The sequence below is a fragment of the Podarcis filfolensis genome (genome assembly GCF_964270895.1).
Source record: "Podarcis filfolensis genome assembly, chromosome: 7".
Classification (NCBI taxonomy): domain Eukaryota; kingdom Metazoa; phylum Chordata; class Lepidosauria; order Squamata; family Lacertidae; genus Podarcis; species Podarcis filfolensis.
In genome coordinates, this window is record NC_139603.1 from 53,474,531 (window position 1) to 53,501,473 (window position 26,943).

At 40.9% G+C, this 26,943-nt stretch overlaps 1 protein-coding gene across 6 annotated transcripts in view; it reads left to right on the forward strand.

The window, feature by feature from the left end:
• The window catches only part of LOC310766553 (lipoxygenase homology domain-containing protein 1-like), a 179,568-nt gene that overhangs the window by 142,322 nt on the left and 10,303 nt on the right, over nt 1-26,943 (forward strand). For 5 of the 6 annotated variants that reach the window (XM_083622817.1, XM_083622819.1, XM_083622818.1 and 2 more), the window contains 10 exons: nt 142-274; nt 2,601-2,752; nt 6,218-6,470; nt 7,776-8,014; nt 13,402-13,528; nt 14,670-14,818; nt 22,090-22,297; nt 23,159-23,218; nt 24,605-24,783; nt 26,420-26,636. In XM_083622817.1, coding sequence (XP_083478943.1) covers nt 142-274; nt 2,601-2,752; nt 6,218-6,470; nt 7,776-8,014; nt 13,402-13,528; nt 14,670-14,818; nt 22,090-22,297; nt 23,159-23,218; nt 24,605-24,783; nt 26,420-26,636 — 1,717 coding nt within the window. Of the gene's footprint in view, nt 1-141; nt 275-2,600; nt 2,753-6,217; nt 6,471-7,775; nt 8,015-13,401; nt 13,529-14,669; nt 14,819-22,089; nt 22,298-23,158; nt 23,219-24,604; nt 24,784-26,419; nt 26,708-26,943 lie in introns of all 6 variants that reach the window. The other variant, XR_014550246.1, reaches the window with a different exon arrangement.

Below are 26,943 nucleotides of genomic sequence, written 5' to 3' on the forward strand. Positions count from 1 at the left end.
GCTGGAACAAATTTGCCTCCTTTTGTGAATAAAAATCAAAATCGTGCTCTTACTGTATAGGAGTCATGAAACTGCATCCTGAGGCATTTGTAGGAATTGGCTTGTTCTAATCTGTGGTCCTCCATGTCCTCTTGGCTGCAGCTCCGGATGAAAGACTTGGACACTAAAGAAGAACTGGGCTTTCACCCTTTAAACCAATGGCTTTTTGAAGAAGATGGGTCTGAGACTGTGACAGAGCTAGCAGCAGTCAGACCAGATAAAGCACCACTTAAGGGTATGTTTCCCAACCACAGAACAAGCAAAACTAAATGCTCTCTTCCAGAAATTACCTCTGTGAAAAACATGGTAGGAAGGGCTATACATTATTCTAGAGCAGGTGAACAGCCTTCCTGCCCCTAAGGTGGTGGGTGAACATTTGGCTGTGTGCCAGAAGGGATGGTCAGTCATGGGCAATGCCATTAACACACTTGTTCAACACACACATAGACATTCAACTATTTCTTTCTTTCTTTCTTTCTTTCTTTCTTTCTTTCTTTCTTTCTTTCCTTCTTTCCTTCTTTCCTTCTTTCCTTCTCTCTCTCTCTCTCTCTCTCTCTCTCTCACACACACACACACACCCCTTTCCCATTTGATTTCCCAGCACTCCAGTTCAGCAGTTCAAAGCTGCAATTAGTGTGCTAATATGCAACTATCTTGTCTGTGTTGGGCGTGCAAGACAGGATGCGGGGCGGGGGGGATTAAAACCCCCACCAGCACTCCCAATGCAGATAACGTTCTGCCTGCACTGCTAAGAACTGAATAAGGACTTGGAATGTATGGAGAATACCATGTTGGCTTCTCCCAGTTGAGGATCTGGCTGTGAACAACCCTGAGATCTGTGGATGAAGGGCAGTATACAAATTTAATAAAATATTTAAGTCCAGGCAATCTGGTTTAGGTGGGTTTAAAAACTTGGAGAAAGGCATGTTTAAGTTACATTAAATTAAGTAGGACTTTTATTTAAGTAATTATGTTCCGTCCATCTCACTTTAAGCACCTCTAAGTCTTGCAGGATTGCATCTGAAATGAAGGGTTCTGTTGGGTCCCACTAAAAGTGATTTCCTTCACATCCCAACTCAAACTCTGATAAATTAGCAAATTTAGTTGCACAGTGCTATGCAGAGTTCATGCAGCTACTGCTCTAAAAATTGTTCTGTCATGCTGCCTAAAGACGTATGCATTACTATGCAGACGTATACAAAACTATGTGTTGTCATCCAGGCATCATATTAGATGATGATTTCTGTCTGTAGTGAATAATATTAATGCAGATCGATGTGAAGAGTTGAGCTACTTCCTCATAGCACTTTAATTGGTAGTGGCAGCAATTATCTAACTGGCAGGCTCAAAGGGAAAGCAGCTGATCTGGAACAAACAGCAGGGCTTTAGCCCTGTTAACTTTACTCTTTTTTCTACAGAAACATCAGCAGCAATGAATAGATGCTAACTGGAGTTAGGTCCTGCAATTAATATGAAAAAAAGGGGATTTGTTTCTCTTGGCTTCTGCAAGAAATGAATCAAGCTTCATTTAATTGCACTTTTAAGTCATATTGACATCGTTCGGTGACAAAAGTTCTAGTCAGGAATGACAGTATAGATCTGATGTTCATATTTGAATAATAAGCAGAATGCTATAAACTTGTAACACTGGGCTAAAAAGTGGAACTACTTTTTAGTAGCCATGTATTATGGGTTTTGGAAGTGTGCACATGTGTGGTGTATTGCAAGAAATTATACTGAGAGCAGGGATGTTATTGGGGAGATACAGTAAATCAGGAATTAAGGAAGATAAGTACCAAGATGAAATAGAAGCAAATGCCATAAATACTCTTTTGTACACCTGTTTGTTTTCATTAAATATGCACTTCGATACAAATTTACTTGAGGGTAAGTCCCATGGAGCTTAGTGGGACTTACTTCTGAGTCGACCTGTAGAGGGCTGCCCTAAAGCATAATTGCTTGTCTACTAAAAATAGATGAAGTAGCCGATTGTAAGGTCGGCGGTTGGAATCTGCACGATGGGGTGAGCTCCCATTGCTATGTCTCAGCTCCTGCCAACCTAGCAGTTTGGAAGCATACCAGTGTGAGTAGATAAATAGGTACCGCTGCGGCTGGAAAGTAAACGGTGTTTCTGTGCACTCTGGTTTCCGTCATGGTGTTCTGTTGTGCCAGAAGCGGTTGTGTTCATGACCATGGAAGTTTGACCCCCAAAAGCCACTCCCCCAAAAACCCAGAAAAAAATGCTCTCTGGTTTGTCTGATTGCTCCCCTTTACTCCTTCCCTCCATTTCTCAGCCAACCATCAAAAAGCAAACAATGAAGTAAAATACTCTGTTCTTATATATAAATTGGTGGTGTGTATAGCAAGGTTTGGGTACTAATTTATTGTTTTTGGATAAGTGATTTTTCTCATAACTTAAGTTCATAAAGCAGGTCCTGTGTGGTTTGTTTATGAAAGAGGAAGGATATAGGACTATTGGTTTTATTTCTTACACACATATTAATTTTATGCTTCTCATAGGTTTCTTTGTTACATTTTCTATCATTTATCTTTTCCCACAGCGGTTACTTACTCAATCAGTGTCCACACAGGAACGTTACCTGCATCAGAAACAGAAGCAGATGTCTTCATTACAATATTCGGAGAGAACGGGGACTCTTACAAAAGAAGACTTAGGTGTTCAGAGTCATGTGCATACTTTGCAAAGGGTCAGGTAGGCTTAGAATTTGTCTAGCTGTTATTTTGAGGGGCTTTGTAAACTTCAATCAGAGCGTTCACAACACAGCTACCTCAAGCTCTGCTTTCACTGGCATTGCTATGTGCAATCATGAAAAATGCAGAAAAGACACTTAAGAGGTGTTCCCTCTCTATATTGCTTGTGAAAGTCGAAGAAAAAGGAGCTGCCACATCCAAAACACACATGCAAAACAACTCTTAAATGCTGGCAAATTAGCAGTGCTGACGCTGTCAGAAATAGCCACCTTCTATCATTCAATAACCAAAGGGCTGGAATAAAAAAATAAAAAAGAGGTGGATAAAGGAGCTCTGGGAATGTTTGTACAAGTTTATGGGGGTTTGGAGGAGTCATGAAGTTGCAAAGCTGAGGGGGCTGGGTCCAGACCTAGACATGGCTAGATGGAGCCATTGGGGCTCTTTCAGTGAGTCTGTTCTAAACATGACCAAGTCCAGATCCAGACCCGAGTTATTTCCCCATTCAGATCTGCATCTCCTTTGCTTTCCATGAAGACGGATCTGGCTTCTTCAGCTGCTATTCCACAGGGTAGCTGCATGCCAACTGGAAAATCTCTTGCAACTCCAGGAATTCCCATATCATAGCTCCCAAGGACTCTGAGGATATTAAGATAACCTTATATATTTAAAGGATTCTAAATACAATTTGCAGACGACTGTGATGTGCATCAATACCCTGCTGAAGCAACTGTGTTTAATGACAGAGAAAGGAGAGCCTCTCAAGCTTTACAGCTACAGCCTTAAGGGAATATTCCTGGAACTATAAGCACAGGATGCCATAATTCTAATTTCTATTGACTCTTTCCTATACAAATCACTTCTCTTAAGGAATGTGAATAGAAATAAATACCATGCATATAAAATGTAAACTGGCACTGCTGTAGTTCAACCTCCATTCATTTAATGGGGTTTGTCTGGGAGCTTAATGCAAGACCTGCTGAAATAAATTGAGGTTGAACAGCAGCAGTACTTGGTGAATTGTGCCTATGATATTAGATATTTGCATATAATTCTGAACAGAAATCCAGGGTCCAAATCCGATGCAGATATCTCACTGCTGCTTTTAAAAGAAATGCGAAGAGATGGAATATCTGATAACAGAACTGCAACACCTTGGCTAGTTTGGCCCTTTGTAACCACTAAAACAGCCGGGCAATTGAACAACTTGCACAGGAAAATTGTTGAATTTCCCTTCCTAGAGATTTAAAAGAAGAGAGTTGATAAGTATCTGTCAGTGTAGTGAATCCTGCTGCTGCAGGGGTTGAGCTACATGACTCACGAGATCCCTTCCAAAAATTGGGAATCTGATTCAGCCACATTAATAAGCCTAAATTGAATTTGCTGCTTGTAGCTGTCACAACTGTATGATAGAAGAAGATGAAGCAATTCAATTAAATCAAATCACAGTGAATGAAGCTGGTTTATATTGCTTAAGTAATTATCTTTCTAGTTAAATGCTCTCATTGGTTTAATGGGTTAAATGAGTAGGAAATTGTCATTTTGCCTAACTAAAGCAGAATCTAAATCAGGCGAGCCAATTTAATAAAATGGTTTTGCTTTTCATCAATTACATTTCCAATGAAGTGTATGTGTCTTTACACAAAGGGAGAAATAACATAGGACAAAAATACATTCTGGCTAACAGTGAGAGCTGTGTAATTTAATGCATCATAAGGCAAATTCATTGATAACAATGGGGTGATTTTGACCACTGTTTCCGGAGGACTTTGATTTATTGTCCTATTGAAAGGGATTAATGATAGATTTCAAACTGAAAAGTACTAACAGGAAAGAAAGATGAATATTGCTGGTATAGCCTATTATGTACAACTCTGCATATAGTGTGCCACCATAACAAGATTTGCCATTTCAAATAACAAAATCAAAAGTGGTGCAATGTTCCAGAAGTTATTTACAATACATTCTTCTTGACTATTGACTATTTGGGGCTTTTTATACTTCCCATTAAGAGCTGTACTTTGTCATGGTAACTGTTTTTTGGAAGAGTATAAATATGTGAAGGTAAAAATGTCAGAAATTCTATTTTTCTAGTTGAAATTATATTCTCCAGGCTACATTTCCTGGGAGTATTTGTAGAATATACCTGGACCAAAAGATATGTGTAAGAATCTGATTTTTAAAACCATAAAGCATTTCCATTTTATTTTAATTTATTCATGTTTTATTTCATTCTTCTTTGTCTCATTGTATAGAAGTTGTCAACAAGTAAAATTATAGCTGCTGCTGCTGCTTCTTCCATCCATCTGGTCGTCTTGCTACCCACATGTGCCCATACTTCCACCCACCCGCTCATATTCTCTCTCAAATGGGCACACATTCATTCCCTCTAATATAATTTATTCATCCCAACATGCATCTCTGCAGCTGCTACTGCACTGTTGTTTACAGGAAGCTAGAATAGTATTAGAAGTGTTCATTTGCACTAAAAAACCCACACCATTTCCTTGTCTTTATCAAACTCTCATGCACAGAAGACTGATAGCTTTCTGTGGTCAGTCTAATTGGCCATTGTTAGCATTGCCATCTATACTTAGAATTTGAAACACCATAAGGAGTAAAACTTAAGCACACACACACAAATTGGTTGATTTGTTGTATTGCACTGTGCTGTCATTCACAGAGTTGCTGCTGAGTAGATGGAGAAAACCATGCATGGTATTAGTATGAACCAGTCATTTTCAAGCTTTCTGTGTCCATGGAATCCTTCTCATTTCAAGATTCCTGCCAAAGAACCTTTGCAGAAGAATCGGGGAGGGGGTGTTGTAGGGTCCATATGGGATACTGAAGAGTCCTAATGGCCCATGTGAACTGAGTGTATATCCTTGAGTACACCCAGAACTCCCCTGCAGCTCTGTATTGTATGACAAGCTGTGCGGTGGAAATTGAACTTCTATTACTAATACTTTAATTCAGGAACCTTTGCAGGAATTCCATGGTTCCAAACAACACAGATTGAAAGTCATCAATTTAGATCAAAATACCAGAGACAGGGAGCTGGCCAATGAGTTTAAATCCTGAAACAGCTATGGATTTGCTGGGTTTATGCTGCACATACTGTTCAGCCACTGTGGTCTACCTGTAAAGTTAACAGCAACAGCTGCATACTTTGAATGCTGCTGGAAAATATTACTATAGGAATCATTTAGTTAATAAATGTATCTCAATCTCAAGTTCCCAAAAGCATTTTAGGCAGGACAGAGTTCTACTAGTCTCTGAACAAGAAGACCTCTGCATATGAATAAGGTATCTAAAAGCTATTGAACCAGTTTTGCGTTTAAGTACCAGTAAAAAGAACAACTGAACAGGAAAATGATTCTCTTTTCTAACAGAGTAGTTGAACTGAGCGATGTTTAATATGTTTTTATTAAGTGGATGTTGGCCCTGCTTTATTTCCTTTCCCCAATAGTTGAATACCTTCAGTGTCCAAGCAATAGATCTAGGAATGTTGAGCAAAGTGGTTGTGGAACACAATAGATCTGGTTATGGAGCGGGTTGGTACCTTGACCGAATAATGATACAAGAATCAGAGAAGAATAGTGACCAGTATGTATTCCTGTGCCAGCAATGGTTGGACAGTGGAGTTGGTGATGGAAAAGTGAAACGAGAGGTGCAACTTCTTGGAAAAGTTAGGAAAGAGAAGCTGGCTGAAAATTTTCATGGTGAGATGCAAAATTATAAAAATATATTAAAGATTCTGTTTTGATAGATTTTATTTTGTCTTTCAGGGATGGGTCTGTTGAAACAAAAAAAATGCTATTCAAATATAATATACCTTTATTCTAAGTGACATCATTCATGTATCCTCATGGCATTTTGCAAAGCGGGATAATACAGTTAGTGTGTGTGTGTGAATATGTGTGTACACACAGAGAGAGAGAGAGAGAGAGAGAGAGAGAGAGAGAGAGAGAGAGATACAGAGACTAAGAAGTATAAGAAATGATTTAAAATTAGATTTGGGGATTAGATGCAACAGAAGGTGGTGAGGAGAGAAAAACAAATAGGAGACTTCTTCAGGCATGATGAATGACAGACCAAAGGCTCTTGTATCTGAAGCTATTTCTGATATATCTAATCTGTTCTAGCAGTATTTTCTACCTCACCTACACCCCATTTAGGGTAAAAAGTAAAGGTAAACCCCATTTAGGAATGTTGTTTTAAAATGTGATGAACTGAAACATGCCCACAAACCCCTTTCTTGGTCAAGGGGGTGGAGAGAGTGTTGGTGAGGCAGTAGCAGCAGTTCCTGGATGTTACAGACTATCTGGATCCATTTCAGTTTGGGTTTAGGAGCAGTTTTACCACTGAATCAACCTTGGTTGTCCTAATGTGGCTGGGGAAACCCAGCCAGATGGGTGGGATAGAAATAATAAATGATGATGATGATGAATGAAGTGCATTGAGAGCAGTGGCTCATCCCTACTTGCTCTTGCCCCACCATTTTTCCCTGGGGAAATGCAATATTTAGCACTGAATAGGAGCAAATATCAATTGGGTTTTCTTCAGATTGATGCTTGCTCTGATTTATTGCTAAAGAATTAGTTCTCCAGAGGAAAGTGGTGTGACAGGGGCAAAACCACTTGGACCCATGCCTGGAAAGTGTGGGACAATGGGGAAACTGCTCAGACCCATCCTTTCTAGGCACGGGACAAGCATAAGACCGGATGAGCCCTGGAACATGCAGAGTATTACTCTGTCCTTCTTGCTTGATCTCTCAGCAGTTTTTGATCCCATTCATATCATATGAGCAGAAACACTGTTAAAATTGTAAAACAATGTACAAATTCAGAATAGTATATAAATGATTAACAATCACGGCACTATTGCTAGTATTGAAATATCAAGGGTTTAACTGTTGGCTTATTTCATGCACTCTGTGGCTAACGAAAGTTCAAAATTGTGGAGCAAATTCAGATTTCTGCAACACTACAGTCAATTTGTTATTTCCTACTGATTTGCTTTTCTAGGTACTTGGGATGTCACTGTTACAACTAGAGGCATTTCAAGCAATGCTATGAACCCTAAGTTGACTCTTACGGTTTGTGATGACAGAGGGGCATCTTCTTCAGTCTTTATTCCCAAAGGATCATTTCAGAGGGCTGAGGCTTATCAGGCAACACTGGAGCTGGATAAGAAGTCTAATATGATATGCAAAGTTCGCTTGGAAGTAGAAGACACAGATGGGGAAATGTGGCATTGTCGTGAGGTAAATCCTAACTATGCATTTGTATATTATACTGGAAGAAAAAACTTCTTTATATAACCTTGTTGGGCTTCCAGGGACAAGGCTAAATCAAAGGCCCCCGTGTCCATTCCCTCGTTCCTCTTCTTTTGCACAAATGGCCACAAATCACTAGGATATTCTGTTCATGGTTTTTATTAGGGATTAAATGTTACAGCACACTTCACACCCCAACAAAGATAGATCCCCCAGGGCATGAAGACTGCCTCCCGGATTAGGGTTTTAGACAGTCCCCTCCAATAGTCAGCCAGAATTTTCACTCAGTAACTTTTGGGTATCCAGTAAAGGTAGTCCAACAGCTCCTTGTTGGGCGGCTTTACCTCTACCTTCCTTCCTACTAGCATGCAGAAGGAGCTGGGGAGCCCTCTTGCTTTTCCCTTGCAGGACTGTTCTACCTCTCTGGAGGCTGAGACAAATAAGCTCTGTGTCAGTGCATCTCCACTTCAGGGACTCAAGAGCAATCCTTTCTTCAGGCATAGCCCACTAGACCCCCCAGATTCCTCCAGCCTCATTCCAGTCAGCTTCCCAGCCACAAGGCATTGGTTAGGTGTAGCCTGAAGCTTCACGCCTCCCCTCTTGCTTGCTTGCCTGCTTGTTTAAAGCTATCTTTCTGTATTTCCTACTCATTAATATTCTGCCTGTGTTCTCTGTGTTTGCTGCTGCTTGGATAAATGCATGAATCTGACTTTTGGAACTTTTTGTAAGTAAAGTGTTTTAAACTTACTTTATGACTTCTACAAGAGGGGCAGAAAAGAGAAGAGCACTTTGCAAGTGAACTAAATGGGATAAAAAGGTCTATATTTCCACATTATACTGCTGCTTAACTTTTCTGAGTTTAACTCTGCTACTGACGGCTCTCTCTTGCTGTTGAATGAGTTTAGCCCCACATTTTGAATCCATTCCCTGTTTAGGGAAGTTTTTAATGTTTAATGCTGTATTGTGTTTTAATTTTTGGTTGGGAGCCGCCCAGATTGGCTGGGGAAACCCAGCCAGATGGGCGGGGTATAAATAATAAAATATTATATTATTATTATATTATGTGCCCAGCCAATTCTTTTGTTATTTACCCCACACACATGGGTCGTGTGAATTCATTTTTTTCTCTCACAAGACCTCCACTCTGTCCCCCTGCTCCCCTTTTTCCTATCTGCCTTCTGTACACAGAGAGGAAGATGCCTATCTTGTCCACCAGCAGGCTGTCTTCTCAGCCACACTTTACTGGCAAGCCTTGCGTCTGCCTCTGAGCAGTTGAAAAATACAGGTATTGTAGAGCTGTCCCCAGCTATCCTTCACAAACCTACTCTTCCCCCCCCCCCCACACATATATTCCTATTTAAAGGGATGTGATTTTCAGAAAGCATCTTCTAGTTGTGCTCAACAGTTATCTAACAGTCTTATGTAACAAAAAGCTCAGATCTGTTTGTCACATATCAGACTATTCACATAATATTCATATCTGTTTATAGCAGAACTATTACGGCTTCCATAGTATGCATCAAAAATTTATTTGGGAAGAAATGATTTCTTTTTTAAAAAAACAAACATGAATGGTGGGGGCTGGAAAGATTCCCTCCCTGAGTCACTCAGTGAAGTAGTTGGCAGGTGGTTAAGAAGACAGAAGGAAGTGTTATTACATAACACAATTACCAATTTCACTATGGTAGTATGATTTCACTGTGATGATTGCCACTGGCTGAGCCAAGGGGCTTGGGGGGGGGGGGCTGATGGGAGCCAGAGTCCAGCAATATCTGCAGGGCTACTGCCTTCCCATCCCTAGTTTGGATGGATGTAAAAAGATGCTTTATTTCTTAGTGGCTGGCTATACTTCACCTCCAGCTGATGTCTTTGAGTGATTGTGTTTTGCGTTCCTTCAGTCCTTCCAAGGGCTGGAGTAAACCTGTTTCCTCTCTAATGCAGAGGAGTGACATTGTTCTCTAACATATTTGAACATTTTATTTATTTATTTATTTATTTATTTATTTTGTTTATAATACAGTGATCCCTAAAGAGTTTGCATAAAATATTAAAACTAAATATAACAAAATATAGCAATGAAAGAGTGTGTATATATATATATATATATATATATATATATACAGAAATCTATTATCTAGGGACATGACATGTGCTTAAAAGTAGCTATTGTTTCCACTTCCTGGATTGCATGTGGGTTACCAACTGAGAAGGCCTGCTTTCTAGATATCACAAGGTGACATTCCACTGATCATAGTATAGTCAGCAAAGCCTCCTCTGAAGATCTTAGTGATCAGCCAGGTATGTTGGCCTGCTAGGTTTCCTGGTCCTAAGTTGTTTAGAGCTTGAACATGGCTCAGTAGCTAATCGGCAACTGTAAGAAGCGTTCTCATATATTTATTTGGATCAGCTACACCAAGGTGCTGACTTCAATATTACCTAGTAAAACATGGCTCTATATCTACATATTCTCGAACTGGCTATTATATTCTGGTCTTGCAACTAACAAAGGGAGACAGTGACAATGCCTTGACAAAAGTACCTGCCATGTAAACTGACATCCCAGGAAAGAGACAGAGCACCAAAGTGACAGCCTCTCCAAGTATGTCTAGGGTGCTGAAGCTAACGTCATCAATTGCAGCAAAATAGCTGTGTTGCAGAAAATATAAGGAATTTTCCCTGACAAAATAAAAGTCAAAATGCTTCTGGGGAATAGCTTTTAATTCATAGTTGTAATTGAAAGTCTTGCATTGTTTCTAAATTGCTCCGCTGATGATTTCATTTCCCAGAAGGTGAAAGATGCAAAAAGAGGGTCATATCTTTTGGGCCTTGTCCTCACCAACAGGGAGGAACTGATCAATGAAGTGAAAGTACAGAGAACCTTGGGAGGAAGTGATACACAAGCAAGGGAAATCTGAGTGTAGTTGAACATACACTCTGGACTTTTAAGGAGGCTCATTTCAAAAAGCTAACAGAACTACTAGATGAAGTCCAATGGTCAAAATCACTCAAAGAGATAGGAGTCCAAGATGGATGGGAGTTTCTTAAAGGTTAACTATTGAAGGCACAAAGGCTGGCAATTCCAACAAGAAAGAAAAGTGGGAGGCACCAAAATAAACCGCATAAAAAGCTTACAGATGAGCTGTGTTGGAAGAAGGGACTATATAAGAAATGAAAGAAAGCAGAAATCACAAAGGAAGAGTGTACAACAGTAGCCAATAGTTGCAGGGAGAAGGTTGGGTGAGGCAAAGCTCAGAGGGACATCCACTGCCTCACCTGTAGATGTAAAGGAGTTGTGTGTCATCAGCATATTTCTGACTGCGTACTCCAAAACTCCAGTTAACCCCAGACAGCAGTTTCTTGTAGATGTTAAACAGCACAGGGGATAAAATTGAACCCCGAGGAACCCCACATTGAAGGCTCCACAGGGCTGAAGAGCACTCCCCAAGCATCACCCTCTGGGGGAAAAAAAACCTCCAAATAGGACTGGAACCACCACAAAGTGGTGCCACCCACCCCTAACTTAGACAGCCACTCCAGAAGGATACCATGGTTGATGATATCAAAAGAGGTCTGAGAGGCTGAAGAGAATTAACAGGCACATATTTACCTCTCTCTCTCCCAACAGAGGTCATCACGTAGGGTGACGAAAGCAATTTCTGTTCCGAAACCAGGCCAAAACCCTGATTGAAATGAAAATCAAGAAAATCCATTTCCCCCAACAGCATTTACACAAAATATATTGGGTCTAAATGAAATATTAGATACCGTATTTTTCCGTGTATAAGACTAGGTCCCCCCCCCAAAAAATGTCCACAATTTGGGGGCATCTTATACATAGATCTCCCCCCCATTTTCTTAAATCGGAGTCCCCCCCCAAATGTCTTATACATGGGGGCGTCTTATAGATGGAAAAATACGGTACTTTCAATGAAGTCATGCTCTGAGCAGACCCATCAATGGACTTATTGCTTTACTCAAACTTTGGATATTGGAGTGTGTGTGTGGTTTGTTTTTTAAAGCTCTTACAAAACCATGTTTTCCACAGTGTATTCTGAAGTCATTTTTAAAGTAGGGTTTTCAAGAAACATCCTCCACAGAGGGTGATAAATGCACATTTCATAAGTATTTACAGGAAGGAATGTTTTTTTCCTGCAAATGCTGGACTGATTCAAACATTCAGAGGATGATAGATGGTATTATATATGTAGGGAGATGAACTCTTCTGTGCTGCCTTTGGTGGCAATGTCCCCTGCATACAGGGGTGCAGCGTCTGCGATCACCACCTGGGGCAGACACACATGCACCGGAGGTGGGTGGGGTGTGCCACCAGGCAGTGCACTCACCCACCAGAGCCCGCTGCTTCTGCACTGTGGTTGCCTTGTAGCATTGGGCTGTCATGCGAGGAAGCTGCCTCCACAGCTCCCTTTGTGCACCAGGTCCCAGCGTTGGAGAGGGGTGCTGCCGCCACCTCTCCAACACTTCTGCCCCTAGGTCAGGCTTGACTTTGGGGTGGAGCTGCAGCCGGCTCTGGGGGCCACCATCTGAGGAAGCTGCCTCTGCAGTTCCCTCTAGTGTTGGAGAGGGGCGGCAACACTGCCAGTTTCTCCCGGGCCTGACCCAGGAGTGGAGCTGTGGCCAGCTGATGGCTGCGCCCTCCCTCTTCTATTCAGATGGCCCGGGGCAGCCCTAGGGAGAAGGAGCCAGTGCTACCGCTGCCCTAGCCCCAAAGGGCGGGCCCAGGCACGGCTTCTCTCAATGAGGAAACCTGTTGTGGGGGCACCTAGTTGTGCCCCCTTAAAAAATGCACCTGGAGCTACACCCCCCAGGTGCCCCCCCCGGCTATGCCGCTGCCTGAAATTGTGGCTCAACGCTTGTATTTGCACCATGGCTAATGTTTCAATATCTCATTATTTGTACACAATAGATAATCAATAACTATGCTTAGGATATAGCATGCTCTAGTTTTGAACCAGTAGAGCTTAAGTGATCTGAACTGATGGCTGGAGTCTGGGACTTAGGGCAGATTCTCACAATATGACTGCCACCTGGTTGTGTCTGCTTGGAAGATGCTAATTTGGTGTAGACCCCATTGCTGTCTTCAAGGGCTATGGAGTTCTGTATGCCAGCTGGGGACAAACCATAGGACTGGATTGGAAAATCTCTCACCCTCCAGATGATGCTAGATTCCAAATCCCAGGAGCCCCAGCCCATGAAACTGACCATCAAGGATAACGAACATCTCGAGAACATGGGTCCACCCATCCCTGCCATAGGGTGTGTCCATTGGTTTCATGCCCTGTTTGTGAGCTTCCCAGAAACAAACTGTAGGCCTACATGGAGCTTGGTTTGATCTATACATATCTCATTTTGTACAGGTGAAACTTCAGCACAGAAAAAGCAAACAAATCCTGGAATTCCCGTGTGTCCGAGATTTTTCAGATGCTGAAGGAAGCACAATGGCTGAATTTCCAGTTCTCACAGCTGGCTGCAACTTTTTAGCAGGTTTGTTAATTGCCACACAGATTTGTTTGCTTGTTTATTTCATTTGAAACATTTTTACCTTACTCTTCAGCCAAAAGGGCTCTCAGACCTGTTTTCATCAGATTTGTAACACACACACACACACACACACACACACACACCACAGTCCCTGCAAACTTAAAGATTTAAAATACACAATAAAAAAAGGAAAATGGGAAGAGTAGGGAAGAGGAAAATAAGAAAACACTGACAACAATTTCCTCAGTGGTGCTTCTGATCAGCTGGAATAGAAACAATTCAGGGAGAGGAGAAGTCCTATGGAGCAGATCTCTCAGCAGAGCCAATGGGGTGGCCCTGCATCTCATGCTTTTCTCTGTTACAGCCTGATGAAAGGTTGCTGGTGGTGACACATGAGAATTGGCAAAGTCAGAAAAGGGAAAATCTTACAGTTCTGCTTATTTTACTGTGCAATATTTAGCTAAAATTACCATTCACAGGGTGGGAATAGCTCAGTAAGTCCTCAGTACGCAGAGTGGATACTAATGCCAGCATTGTAAATCCATGCAAAAGCCACTTCTTCTGTTGCTCTATGACCAGTAGACTTGCCACTTGTGAAGATCCACACACACACAAACAAGTTATTCAAGGAAGAAGAGCTAGAAGAAGAGAAGATGCTCTTGTGTATAATCCCTGACTGCCAAGAGGGCTTAGCAATGCTGCAGGAAATGTCTGCAACATGTCTTTTTTCACTACTATCCCACAAGGACAACCTCATTTCTCACTCACACACTCATCCTCCAGACCAGCACATGGCCAGCACACTCATATGCACACACCCTGCCTTTTTGCCTGGGAGTGATAAGGGGCTTCCAGAAAGGCTCTTAGGGTAGCAGCTAACTTAGAGCAGACCTACTGAAATTAATAGACCTACCTTTCTCCTGCTTATTAATTTCAGTGTGCCTACTGTGAGCAAAACTTAGTTACATGCCACCCTTAGTATTGTAAAAAGTGCTCAGGAATCAAGCCCAAGGCTTCCTCCCTGAAGTCCTGCCCTTAGCTGTGCAAGCTGAGGCCCACCCAGCAGTCTCCTAATAGAAGGATAGTGCTATTAACTTGTATGTGTTTATTGAGTGAGAGTCAATACCTCTTGCTTTTTCTACAGTTAAACAGTATGTTCTGTACATCTCAACGGACTCCTCCCCAGAATCAGGAACAGACTCAGATGTGTACGTCACTTTGAAAGGATCCATGGGAGACACTGGCAAGAGGAAATTAGTTAGGAATGGAAAGGACATTTTCGCCAAGGGGAAGGTAGGTTGCCAGGTGCACTGTCTTGCAACAATACCTGTTTTGTCATGCTTTGCATTACAGAAACTACAGATGCACAGTGGCGTACGAAGGGGGGGCAGAGGGAGTGGGCCACCCCGGGTGCCACCCAGGGGGTGTGTGACACGATGGGCTACTGCCTCCCCCCAGGTGTGGAGCAGCGAAGGGTGCACCCGCAGTCAGTATGGGCGCCGCTTGCTGCATCCGTATGGGCTGATGCTCGCACAGCATCCGTACAGGCTGTTACACATACACAGCCCAATCAGGCTGCCGCTCATGCACGGGCATCCGTACGGGCTGCCACTCGTGTGTGGCATCCGTATGGCTGCCACTCGCACGGTGTCCGATCAGGCTGCCGCGTGTGGGCAATCCAATCGGGCTGCCCAGCGGTACACCCTGACCCTCAGCGTACATCCAGATGTTTTGGATTATTATTATAATTATAAAATTTATTACCTTCCCTTCATCAGGTTCTGGGGCAGGTTACAACAATTTAAAATTCAGAATGAAAAAACAATTATAGGAATAGAATGGATCCTGAAAACACACATTCAGATTGGAATTCACATCAGCTCTAGTCTTGCTGGCTGGTACTAAGGGGAGTTGTAGTCCAAAATGTCTGGAGGGCAGGCTCCTCTATAAAATTTGTCATGGCTGTATGTGAGATTATAGGTCGTTTTTGTAAGGGTAAGCCTGCTCTTTACTACTGGCGGATTACGTATAGTAGAAAGCATTCCCCTACATGCAAAGGAGAATGAATCACATTCTACCAAGCAGTTGCTTTCCTAATTAGATGTCATGAGAGAGGTCTTTGCCTGTGTAATTATACCACGGCTTTAAATTGTGGTAATATATTATTTTCTTTATTGCATGCACTTTTATTTTCATCTCCTTCTGCTGCCTTCAAGCTTCTAAAAGATTCAGCTTCTCACGAAGAAAACTACCTTGAGCAATACTTTACATATGCAGACAATATTATAAAATAAAATTATTACCTGCAATTTAATGAGTACTTTCAATAGGATAATTTTGTCTCTTTCTTGGTATTTCTTAAAATATACCGGTGATGGGTGGATCGTAAGCTCATGAAGCCACAAACCCCTTTCTTCAACATTAGGATGCTAAACCAGTTTGCTGGGCCACACCCTGGGGGATTTTTCTACTGACCTTTACAGATTCACTGTCTGTGAACATGCCAGGACATTTCCTCCTTCTTCTGGAAAAAGGCCACAATCCACAGTGGTCCTTTAGGCATGCACATGAGGTTGCAGATACCCAGTGAGATTTAAGGATTTTTTTAAAAAAAAACAGGCAACCCAAAACAGCAGCCTCCACTACTCTATCACCTCGGTAACTGTTTTTGAAACTCCATTAAGCATCAAAAGCATTTTGTCATGTGACACAGGAGGAGTAGGGGCTGGCTGCATTGATTTAGAAAGAAAGGCAGAAGTTCTATAGGGCACCCATAGCTAAACAGATCCTTCCATATATTATAGCCCTTGAATTGGAAGACATGGAATACTGCATGCCAATTCAGAAGTGTGCTGAAATTGTGGGTTGAATTTCAGTGCAAGGTCATGGGTTTATTTAATTAATACATTTTTCTTATACTCCCCTTTGTTACCATAAGGGAACTAAGCATGTGTATGTGTGTGTGTGTGTGTGTGTGCGCACACACACATACACACCATTTGTTTTCATTATTTGATAACATAATATAACATAATTTTATTACGGTCAAAGACCAGCTTGAAAAGCACAACTGGGACAGCTTTCACAAGAATAAAAAATACATTTAAAACATTGTACAACAACAGCTTAAAGATTAAAATCTGAGATAAACGCATATTTGATACAACATTGCACAGGAACTGTGAGGAGATATATAATTGAATAGAAGCATTCCTAATAAATCCTTATCAATATTGCCTGGTGTTTGCTACAGAGATCCTACAAAATTATCTCGCTAAGTAAGTGTGGTTGCCTATAAAAATGTTCCATTCTCCTGACTGATTTATATGGTCAGGACTGAAGAATATCAGTCTTTAAATATGATGGGATCATTTGATCCTTGCCTTAGCTGTGATTTTTTTAAAAATATGTTTACTTTTACAAAATGTATGTTTGTATATTATGTGTGGTTTTTTCCCTTAAACTAAAAACAGAAAAGAAACTCCAGTAGTATTGACTCATTTTTAGTCAAGCAGATATGTACCTTGAGTCCCCCCCCCCCCTTTCTACTCTGCAGCAAGGGAACCTGGAAACAGGGAAGTGAAGGGTTTTACATTATCTCAGGTGTGGAATTTGCATGCTACACCTTAACAGTTGTTGTGACATTTTAAAATGTGCTTTGCCTAGCAATAATTTTTCCCCTGACTCTACAGTAACTGCCACTCAATGTAACCAAATTCCTGTTTAATATCATGTCAAAATATGGCATTAGCCTCATACAAATGCCACGACTGTTATAAACAGCAGATTAATGATGTAGAAATATATCAGAAAGTCTGAAATATTTAAATACATTTTCAAGATATGAGAAAACTGGGGCCCTTTGCACTGGCTGAGCATCATCTGTAATCTGAAGATTGCTTCACAAATGACAGTCAAAAATTTGATTACATTTTAGCATTCTGAAAATTACAGCTGTGTGTGACAGGACCAGGTGAAGACCTTGTTGAGCCTATGGAGCAGATGAGCAAGTCAATATATTGCTTCACATGTCTATTGGCTTGTCTGAAAAGAAACAAACAAAAAGTTGTTCATCGAGTCATTTGGCTGATTGACAGCATCTGAACAACAGCATTATTGTTGTGTGATCCTATGTGTGTGATCCTATTAGCTTTTTCCTACTCCAAAGGGTAAGACTCGAACCAATGGATTCAAGTTACAAGAAAGGAGAATCCAGCCAAGCATCAGGGAGACCTTTCTGATAGTAAGAACTGTTGAACAGTGAGATGAACTCCCTCAGAAGGTGCTGGACTCTCCTTCCTTGGAGGTTTTTAAGCAGAGGTGGATGACCATCTGTCACAGATGCTTTAGCTTAGATTCCTGCCTTGCAGGCATTTGGACTAGATGACCCTCAGTATCCCTTTCAACTTTACAATTCTATGATTCCATTAACTGCAGTTCTTCAAATAGCATAAACCAGCAGCACAAAAACCAGGCAGATGCTGCTGCAGGTGCAGGCCAGGATTAGAGAGGAGTGTGGCTTGGGAAGAATCCTGAGGGTCAAATCGAGAGGCTTGAAGAGCCACGTTCAGCCTCTGGGCCTGAAGTTTTGTACTTCTCTTATAGGGAGTACAACCCCATCCAACAAAGGCTATGCACTTTGCGCAAATCAGTAGAAACCCTCCATTACCTCCATCTTTCCTGGATTAAGCTTCAACTTGTTCACCTGCATCCAGCCTATCTGCATCTGACAGAGTTCAAAACCACCAGTCCCCTCCTGCGATCAGATGAGAAAAAGAGACAGAACTGGCTATCACCAGCATCCAGACAACACTTCAGATTAAATCTTGGGGAAACCTTGCCTAGCAGTTTCATTATGTACAAACTGAAACCCTGCAGGCCCAAAGGCCAGAGTAGCAGCCCCCCAGCAGCAGCATCTGGGATGTGCTCTCCCAAAACTGAGCTATTGGCAAGAGCAACTGAAGTGCAAGGCCCCCCTATTATTATTATTATTATTATTATTATATTTATGCCCTATCTTTTTCAGTGTCAGGACCCCCCAATAAGTAAGCTTCCTGAGAAATCCAAAAGAACAAATAACTAAGTAATCAATAAAACTTAATGTGTTTTCTTCGGCAGCTCTTAAAGTAATAATTTAACCATTTCAGCAGCCTCTTCCATATAATTGCAGCAGCTTATGCTGGCACAGTGACTTTCCACAGGAGTAGTTCTCGCACATTATGGTCACCACTTGTGGATATTTCCCAGCAACCCCTGCCTAAGAGGATGTAACATGTATATAAACCCTCTAGCCTGTGTATTTGAGGCATTGCCTATTGTAAACTAAAGGTTACAGGTCTCTGTGTGACTCTGGTTTTCTACCAAAAGCAAATAAAGCTATATTTATTCTAGTGAAAATAACATATATTGCATTTCCCCCTAGATTATTTTTCTGTTGTAGTCATTCCAGTTTTCTTTATTGGCTTTCTTTAAATCAATAACTTTATTCATGTGTTTCTTATTTATAGAGCACAGCTGCACAGAGCTAAGAATGGGGGCATGTTTTTAGCCCAGCTCCATATACTGTATGCAGGCTACACCAGTTTCTGTTTATACCATTTTTAGTCTAGCATCCATATAGGAACGACTCCCAAGAATGCAGGCTTCAGTTCCAACTTTTTCTCAATAAACACTTTTGCCTTTTGGTCACACGAATCTTACACTCCCAATGTTTTATCTTTCCCTTTCACAGTAGCCATATGTCACATGTGGTTGTGGGGACAGAAAAACCAATGCACAAGCTCCTGCTCACAACCTGATTGCAATGAGCCCCTCTTCATGAGCAGGAGTTCATGCATTAAATTTTCTGTTCCGACAACCACACATGGTAAGTGGCTACTGAAAGGGAAAGATATGATGGTGTGGCTAATAGCACACCCCTGCTCCTTGCTTATGCCCTCAATGTGAGCAATGTGATGTGTTAATCGAGCTAATGTTACTCTTACTTTTAGCAAAACCTTGTTTTAAACTCGTTAGTACCATCTGAAATAAGTTCAAATCCTTACTTTTCCAATATTAAGTAGGGTATTTCTTTTTTTAAAAAAAAAGCAGTTCTCCTGTTTCTTCATCTAATCTATATTGTTTTCTATCATTTGGATGTCAAAAGGTGTTAAATGCAAATCCTTATAGAGGAAAATATATATCAGAATTTGTTAAAGGGGAAGATTGGCAAGTACTAGCCATATGTGGGATCCTTTTACTGCTATTTCTATTCATAGACGTCCCAGTTTTCGAATTAAGGACGATGCTCTTTATGCCACTTCCACCAGACTCCATCTCTGTAATTCTATTTTAGGGAATAAAGTATCTCCAAAAGAAAGAGGGGAATAATCAGGCCACAAACTAGGAGTTATGAATCTCAGCTTTAATTTTTTTTAAAAAAAAAAAAATCCAAGCCTGGCTATAACAGTTTCCTTTAGCTTCTAGGGAAGTATTTAAAATTGAAAGTGGGGATTATGGTAAATGAGTAGAAATTAAGGGCTATGGGAAGCAATTGACATTCAAGACCCGAAGATGAGGGGTATGGTGTGCCTGATTCTTCATTTCCATTTTTGCTGGGAATATTTTTGCTAACTAACCATCAAATCTGAACTACCGGTACTGAAGATATGTGATTGATGTTTATGCAAAGACTGTTTATTTTGAATCTGTTGCTGATAAGACAGCTACTTGCTGCCATGAACAGAAAGAGAAAGCTTTCGGAGCTGACATTGATAAATGCGGGATAAAGCCAACTCAGGTTAAAGAAAGTTGATTGGCATTTTCAGAACATGAGGCTTTGGGAAACATTTCTGTGCATTAAGGTGATGTGCGGTACATTAAGGATATCACAAAAAATATGGAGTTTATATCAGTAGAAATGAAAATATGAAAGGGCTTGCTGTGATTTTAAAGGGAATTTGCTTGCTTTCTAAGACAGAACAATTGAAATTTCAGTTTGGGACTTCTCTCTGTGACCAAGAAGATAAAACACATACACTTCAAAGCAGTACAGTTTCAACATGAGAAGCAGCAGGACATCTTTTAAAACTTATTGCTTCCCCCCCCCCTTTAAGATATCTTTTGTACTCCAACTTTCCTTCAATAGGTCCCCAAGGTGGCTTACAACTGAAGGCAAGCCCATAATGAAATATTTAAACTGTAAAACAGCAAAATGAATGAAAATAGCAGTAAAACAGTGGAAGAGAATTCATATTAATCCTCTATGTGGTCTGTCACATAGATGACAAATGATATGGTACCAGACAAATATCTCAAATTCTAGGAGGGTACAGTGGTACCTCGGGCTAAGTACTTAATTCTTTCCGGAGGTCCATTCTTAACCTGAAACTGTTCTTAACCTGAAGCACCACTTTAGCCAGTGGGGCCTCCTGCTGCTGCCGCACCACCGGAGCACGATTTCTGTTCTCATCGTGAAGCAAAGTTCTTAAACTGAAGCACTATTTCTGGGTTCGCAGAGTCTGTAGCCTGAAGCGTATGTAACCTGAAGCGTATGTAACCTGAAGCGTATGTAACCCGAGGTACCACTGTATTTCATTGCTGGGGTTTCAGACAGACCATAACAGGTGGGAGCAGCTCAGCCAGTGTGGTGGAGTTGTGCAAATAGCCTCCTGGTTGCAGCATCGCTGCCACTTTCCAGGAGCGGAGGGCGCAAGATCACAGAGAGACCTGGACTATGCAGGCACAGTGGCTGTGTGCTAGATTGGCTTTGCTATTGTGCCCATGCAGCCCCAACCTCACCATCATCTTGCCCCTTTTGGTACCACTTTGGTACCACTTCCCTTCACGCCACCCCAGCAATTGAGCTGCACCTGCCAGCAGTACCACTAAACTGACTGCACTGTGTTTCATTTTATTGGCCTTCATCTCGCCTATTTCTATTTCTAACGGCAAATTAGTCCAAGAGAATGTTATGCAGCAAATTTATCTTTCAGTGCCAAGATGTTTTCAAGGTGATGGTTACAGTTTAAACAATAAATCAAAGGGATTTTGTAATGTGCAAATTTCTCTAAATATTAAACTGCAGTCCATGACCTGCTCATTGACAAGTGGTCCAATTGACCTTAATAGGTGACTAATTCCGAATAAGACCAATTTATGTAGCAGAAGCATAGTTCTTATAGTTATTAGTGTTTGTGTAAATCTGTCTTTGTAAATTGTTCCTCAGTTCTGCATAACCCTTAACAACTGGTTATGTGTATGCAGCTAAGCAGTGAATGTGACCCCAAGTCATGTGTTTGCAGATTCTCATTCTTTTCTATCCATGCATGTGCCCACAGAGGTCCACTGATTTCATTGGATCATACCAATTCATTCTGTTTGGAAGTCAAGGTATTCTAATTTAGTTTTGCTCTGTGAGTGAATTGGGTTTCCCAAGTCTCCTCATTAGTGTCTGTCAGCATTAAATAAAACACTAAGCTTTGGTGTCCTTTTACTTTTAGCTGCTTGGCAGTTTCATTTTATGATGTTCCAGCCTAACTATTCTGTTTATTAAGCCCTCTGAATGTTAATTGTTATCCCTCCAGGTGGATGTTTTTCAAGTGGAAGCCATAGATATTGGAACTCTATCTGAGCTGCTTGTGGAAAAAGGAAAAGGCTCTGATTGGCAGCTTGAGAAGATTATTGTGAAGGAGCCAAAGTTTTCAGGAAAGGAGATACTTTTTATGGCTCGAACATGGCTGAGAGACAGAACTGATCGGAAAAGATGTGCCTCAGTAACTCTGACTGGTACAGGTCAGTATTGTTTGAGACATTACTTATTTGCTGAGAATCTCCTTCAGAACTGCAGACTATGCCACTTTTTCTATTTATTATAAGCCTGTTATAACAGAAAGCACACCATGCAGAATCTTTGCTTACCACAGCAATGGCCCTGGCCAGCTTAGCAGTTAGAATAAAGAATATTAATAAACTATTAGAACTCGCAACCAAATGGAATACAATTTTTATGGGAATTTTCTGTCACCAATTTCCTGTCATTTGTCTGCAAGCCATCCTGTTCTAAACCACTGGTTGAGCTACTGTAATGGCATGGAATGTTCACAGCCATTCCACCTACAGTATGAGAAGAAGCATCATTAATCTGACTGTTGATTAAACGAGCGGCTGCTAGTGGTAGGTGCTTTTTCTGTCCCTCTCTTCAGTTTGCCTTGGATTTTCTAGGCTTGAACTCTGGAAATAACTCGGTTTTATTACTCAGAGTTGGAAACCTCCTTTTGTGTCACCTGAGGCAGGAAAGTCCCTGCCAGCATGCTAAACCAGTCCTGGGAAGCTGACTGGAATCTTTCAAGCCCACAGCAAAATTCGTTAATTTCACCCCAGGAATCATTTCCCAAGTCTTTAGGGATAATATTAAATAAAACATTTTAAAATAAATTGTAAAGGGATAGGAAATCTGCGGCCTGCGAGATGTTGTAGGACTCCAAATTCCCATTGGTCCCAGCCAGCATAGATAATGGTGAGGAATGATGGCAGTCATAGTGAGTGCTGCAATGTCTGGAGGGCCTCAGGTTCCCCATCTATGATATAGACATTCATTGTTATGTAGACATTCTTTTGCAAAACTAATGCAGCCTTCCATCTTGTTTTAATTAGAAATACAGGAAAGGAGAAGCACCACTGCCTCACTGTTACAAAAGCAAGAGATGAAATCAGGTATTTTACATCACTGCAGCTGTGTCAATCAGAATTCTATCTCTAACAATAGCATATGTCTATCAAAAGAGTGTGTGTGTGTGTGTGTGTGTGTGTGTACATGTACATGTACACACACACACACACACACACACACACACACACACACCATATTTTGGGACTTGCTCTGAATTTGCAATCTTTTTGGTTCTCTATAAAAAGTGAAAATTTTTAAAAATTATATTAATTACCTATGAACCTGCTGGTTGTTCTAAAAGACATAACACTCTTTGATGATGAAGGGATCATATTGCATTCATTGACAGTGGCACAATTAGCTAGTAGCCAGAGATGGGGAAAGATCAGTTCCCCATCCACTGGTGAGCAACGGATGAGAGGGTGGAGCACAGCTCATATTGCTGAATTTGCCAAAATAGTGAAAGTAAGAGAGGGAAGACGGCAAAATGATCTGTATAAAACAGAAAAAGAAATCCTTAATATGTTACTGGATGATAAGCTAAAGGACATTGTACAGTACAACGATGCTCAATACAGGGTGCAGTTTGATCAGTTCTGATTTTATAACAAGCACTTTCATTCAATGCCAGACAGAAAGTGTTTTCTTTGTTATGGAGTTATGGCTTTTCATTTAAACTTTTGTGTTTCTTTCGTATTTTAAAATGTGAAACTATTTTCTATGCATTTCCATGAAATACTGTAAGTGAACTGTCAATCTTTTCATAAAGCTTCTAAAACAAATATAATTTGAAAATTAGAACGAAAGAAGAAAAAAAGAAGGTTCTGGATGCAAATCTCAAATAGCAGTCAATTATGCATCCCTGGAGCGGCTTACTCTAGAAAGGATCAATTAAGCTAATTTTTTCCCTTTTCCTTTCATCTTTTTCTCTTGTTTGTTTGTTTTTGTCCAACCCTATTTGAGAATATTTACTCTTAAATGCTATCCTTATAGGTTTCTATACATGTAAATAAATATATCCTATTGTTTATAATATATATAATGCAATTGTCTGTTTGTGAGTTACTATTTATTATCATATTATTTTTCAAGTATTGCCAATTCCTCTCTAATGTCTCAAAGTTGTTAATAATAATAATAATAATAATAATAATAATAATAATAATATAAGTCTGCTCTAGAATAAAAAAATCGTAGAGATGGAAGGGGCCAACCCTCTAGAATGCAGGAGTCTTTTGCTCAACATGGGGCTTGAACCCGCAATTCTGAGATTAAGAGTCTTATGCTCTACAGACTGAGCTATCCCTTCATGAAATAATTGGTTTAAAGAAGAGTCCATAATGTTTTAGCCTACTGTTTTTCCCCCATTGGTTTTATTTACAAAAACTTGTTTAGTCTTCTCATAATGTTATTCAATTTCATTTTTTCAGAAGGTTCATGGAAGATTTATTTCACTGAATGTCATGAAAATTCATCAAAAGAATTTAAGACGTCTTGGGGAAACATTTCTAAACTTGTTTTGGTATTTTATGGATGCAATGGCAAATCTGAACCAATTTCCTTGGAGGATAAAGTAGGAGATCAAGCTGAGGACCAAGTAACATATGATGTAAAATAATATATACTTGTTATCACCTTTGCCAGTGTTTTTTGTAGATGAGCTTTTTATAGGCTTGATTTAGCAGCTGCATACTTCTGCATAGGTTAAGTTTCTAACAAACCAACTCTATTGCTGGGGTGAAGGACCTATTAAAATGGCCTGTCTGAGGAGTCCGGTGAATCCCAATGGTTTTATGGCAGCACTTGGGGATTTTCTTGGCAATATGGTAGGAATTATTTTAAGCAAAGCCAGGTGTGCCCCCTGGTTTTCCTCAGAGCTTTGGGCAATGAAACTGGAAGGACATTGACTAGAGCAATACCGGTGGAAAACTTGTGATGAATCAAGCAGGCAACAGCCCAGATTGAACATACTCCATGGCAGTGTAGTTGCCAAACAAATTATTTTCCTCCAACACCATTGCATCTGTGCAGAGTTATCCAACATAATTGTTTCAATTGATCAAAGGTTTCTTTGGGGGGTAATTCCCCAGAGAGAAATGATTTCACATCCCTTGTTGGCCTGCTTGCAAGACACTTTACAGATAAAATCACTAATTTTCATTCTGACTTGAATACATGTGCTGTTTCTTCTGATTCTGTGACTTCATCATCAGCTCCCTCTTTTTCTCTGGATTCTTTTTGGCATGTGTTACATGAGGGAGTCAATAGTTTCCTTGGAGATAGGCGACCCACTGGCTGTACTCTAGTCTGTTGCCCAGCCTGCCTAATAAAAGCAGCCAGAGAGGAACTGGCCAAGTGGGTTATTGTTGTGGTTAATGCCTCTCTTCAGCATGGCATGAAACCATCGGGCCTCAAGGAGACAGTGGTTATACCACCCTCTCAAGGAAAGCCCTCTCAAGACCCGATGGTGTTTGGTCAACCCCAAATATTCCTTTTGTGAGCATAGTGTTGGAACAAGGGATAGTGTCTCTGCTCCAGGTTTTCCTAGATAGAACTGATGTTCTAGACCCATTGCAGCCTGGCCTCTGCCCTGGTTATGAGACTGAAATGGCTTTGGTCATCTTGGTAGGTGACTTCAGCCAAAAATTAGACAGGAGGAATATATCCCTGTTGGGGTCACCAGATCCAAAGCCATCCTTTCCCCCTGACGTACCCCCGGGACGGGAAAGGAAAGTACACCAGTCCTAGAGCTGCCATACTTATTTTTTCTCCAGTTGCCCTTCCCCCAACATCCACTGCAGCAGCAGGAGACTGGCAGGGTTGTATGGTGGAAGAATTGCCGGCTCTTCCACCATTAACTTCCATCCCCACCACCAAAGGATTCCTCTGCTTGTTAGTGATAATATAGTCCCATTGAAATCAATGTGATTTAAGATATGCCTAACTTGCCCCACTGATTTCAGTGGGGATAAGGCATGACTGCATCTGTATCTAGCCCAGTGTGTGTCCTCATCACCATACTGAGGGTTTACTTTGCAAAGCCAGTAAGTAAATTTAGCTGTTTAGTGGGGAGAAGGAAGACTGGGCTCTCAGAGGAGGAATCTCAAAACAATCTATATTGGCCATTTGTGCTCCTTCTGAGGTCTGCAGGGATGTACAATGCTTAAGAAAATAGCATATCAAAATGTCCTTTAAAGCCAACAGAATCACTCAAAAGATCAACTTGCCGTGTTGTTTATTTCTAGGTGTATTTCCCAGCTGATTTGGGAATGCTCTATAAAGTGACGTTTGGGCTTCATCACTTGGGAGAAAGCATATCCCAGTTGTTTCATCATTGTAAAATGCAGAACACAGGAACCCTGGACACCTTTAGTCTCTCCATAAATAAAACACTTCCTCTTCTTAATGGAGACCAATGGATTGAATTCCCTGTAGAGTGGCCATTAAGGGAAGCACTTTCCGGTAGGTATATATTGGCATCAGGCATAGAAGAAAGACCTCTGTTATTACAATTCAAACCAAGATAAGTTGCTGTAATAAAATAATATGGTTTAAGCACACATTTAAAATACTTTAAGAAAATACTTAAAGTTAGAGCAACACAAGTTATCCCTCCACTTGTGGTGGTGGGGAGGGTCGTCTGTGCACATGAAATTAGGCCCTAATATGGACACACAGTCTCAGTCTGTCTCTCATGTGTGAACACCCCCCAAACACAAAAAATGGAGAATTTGTCTAATAAATAGAGTTACAAGCTTTGATTGGTTTA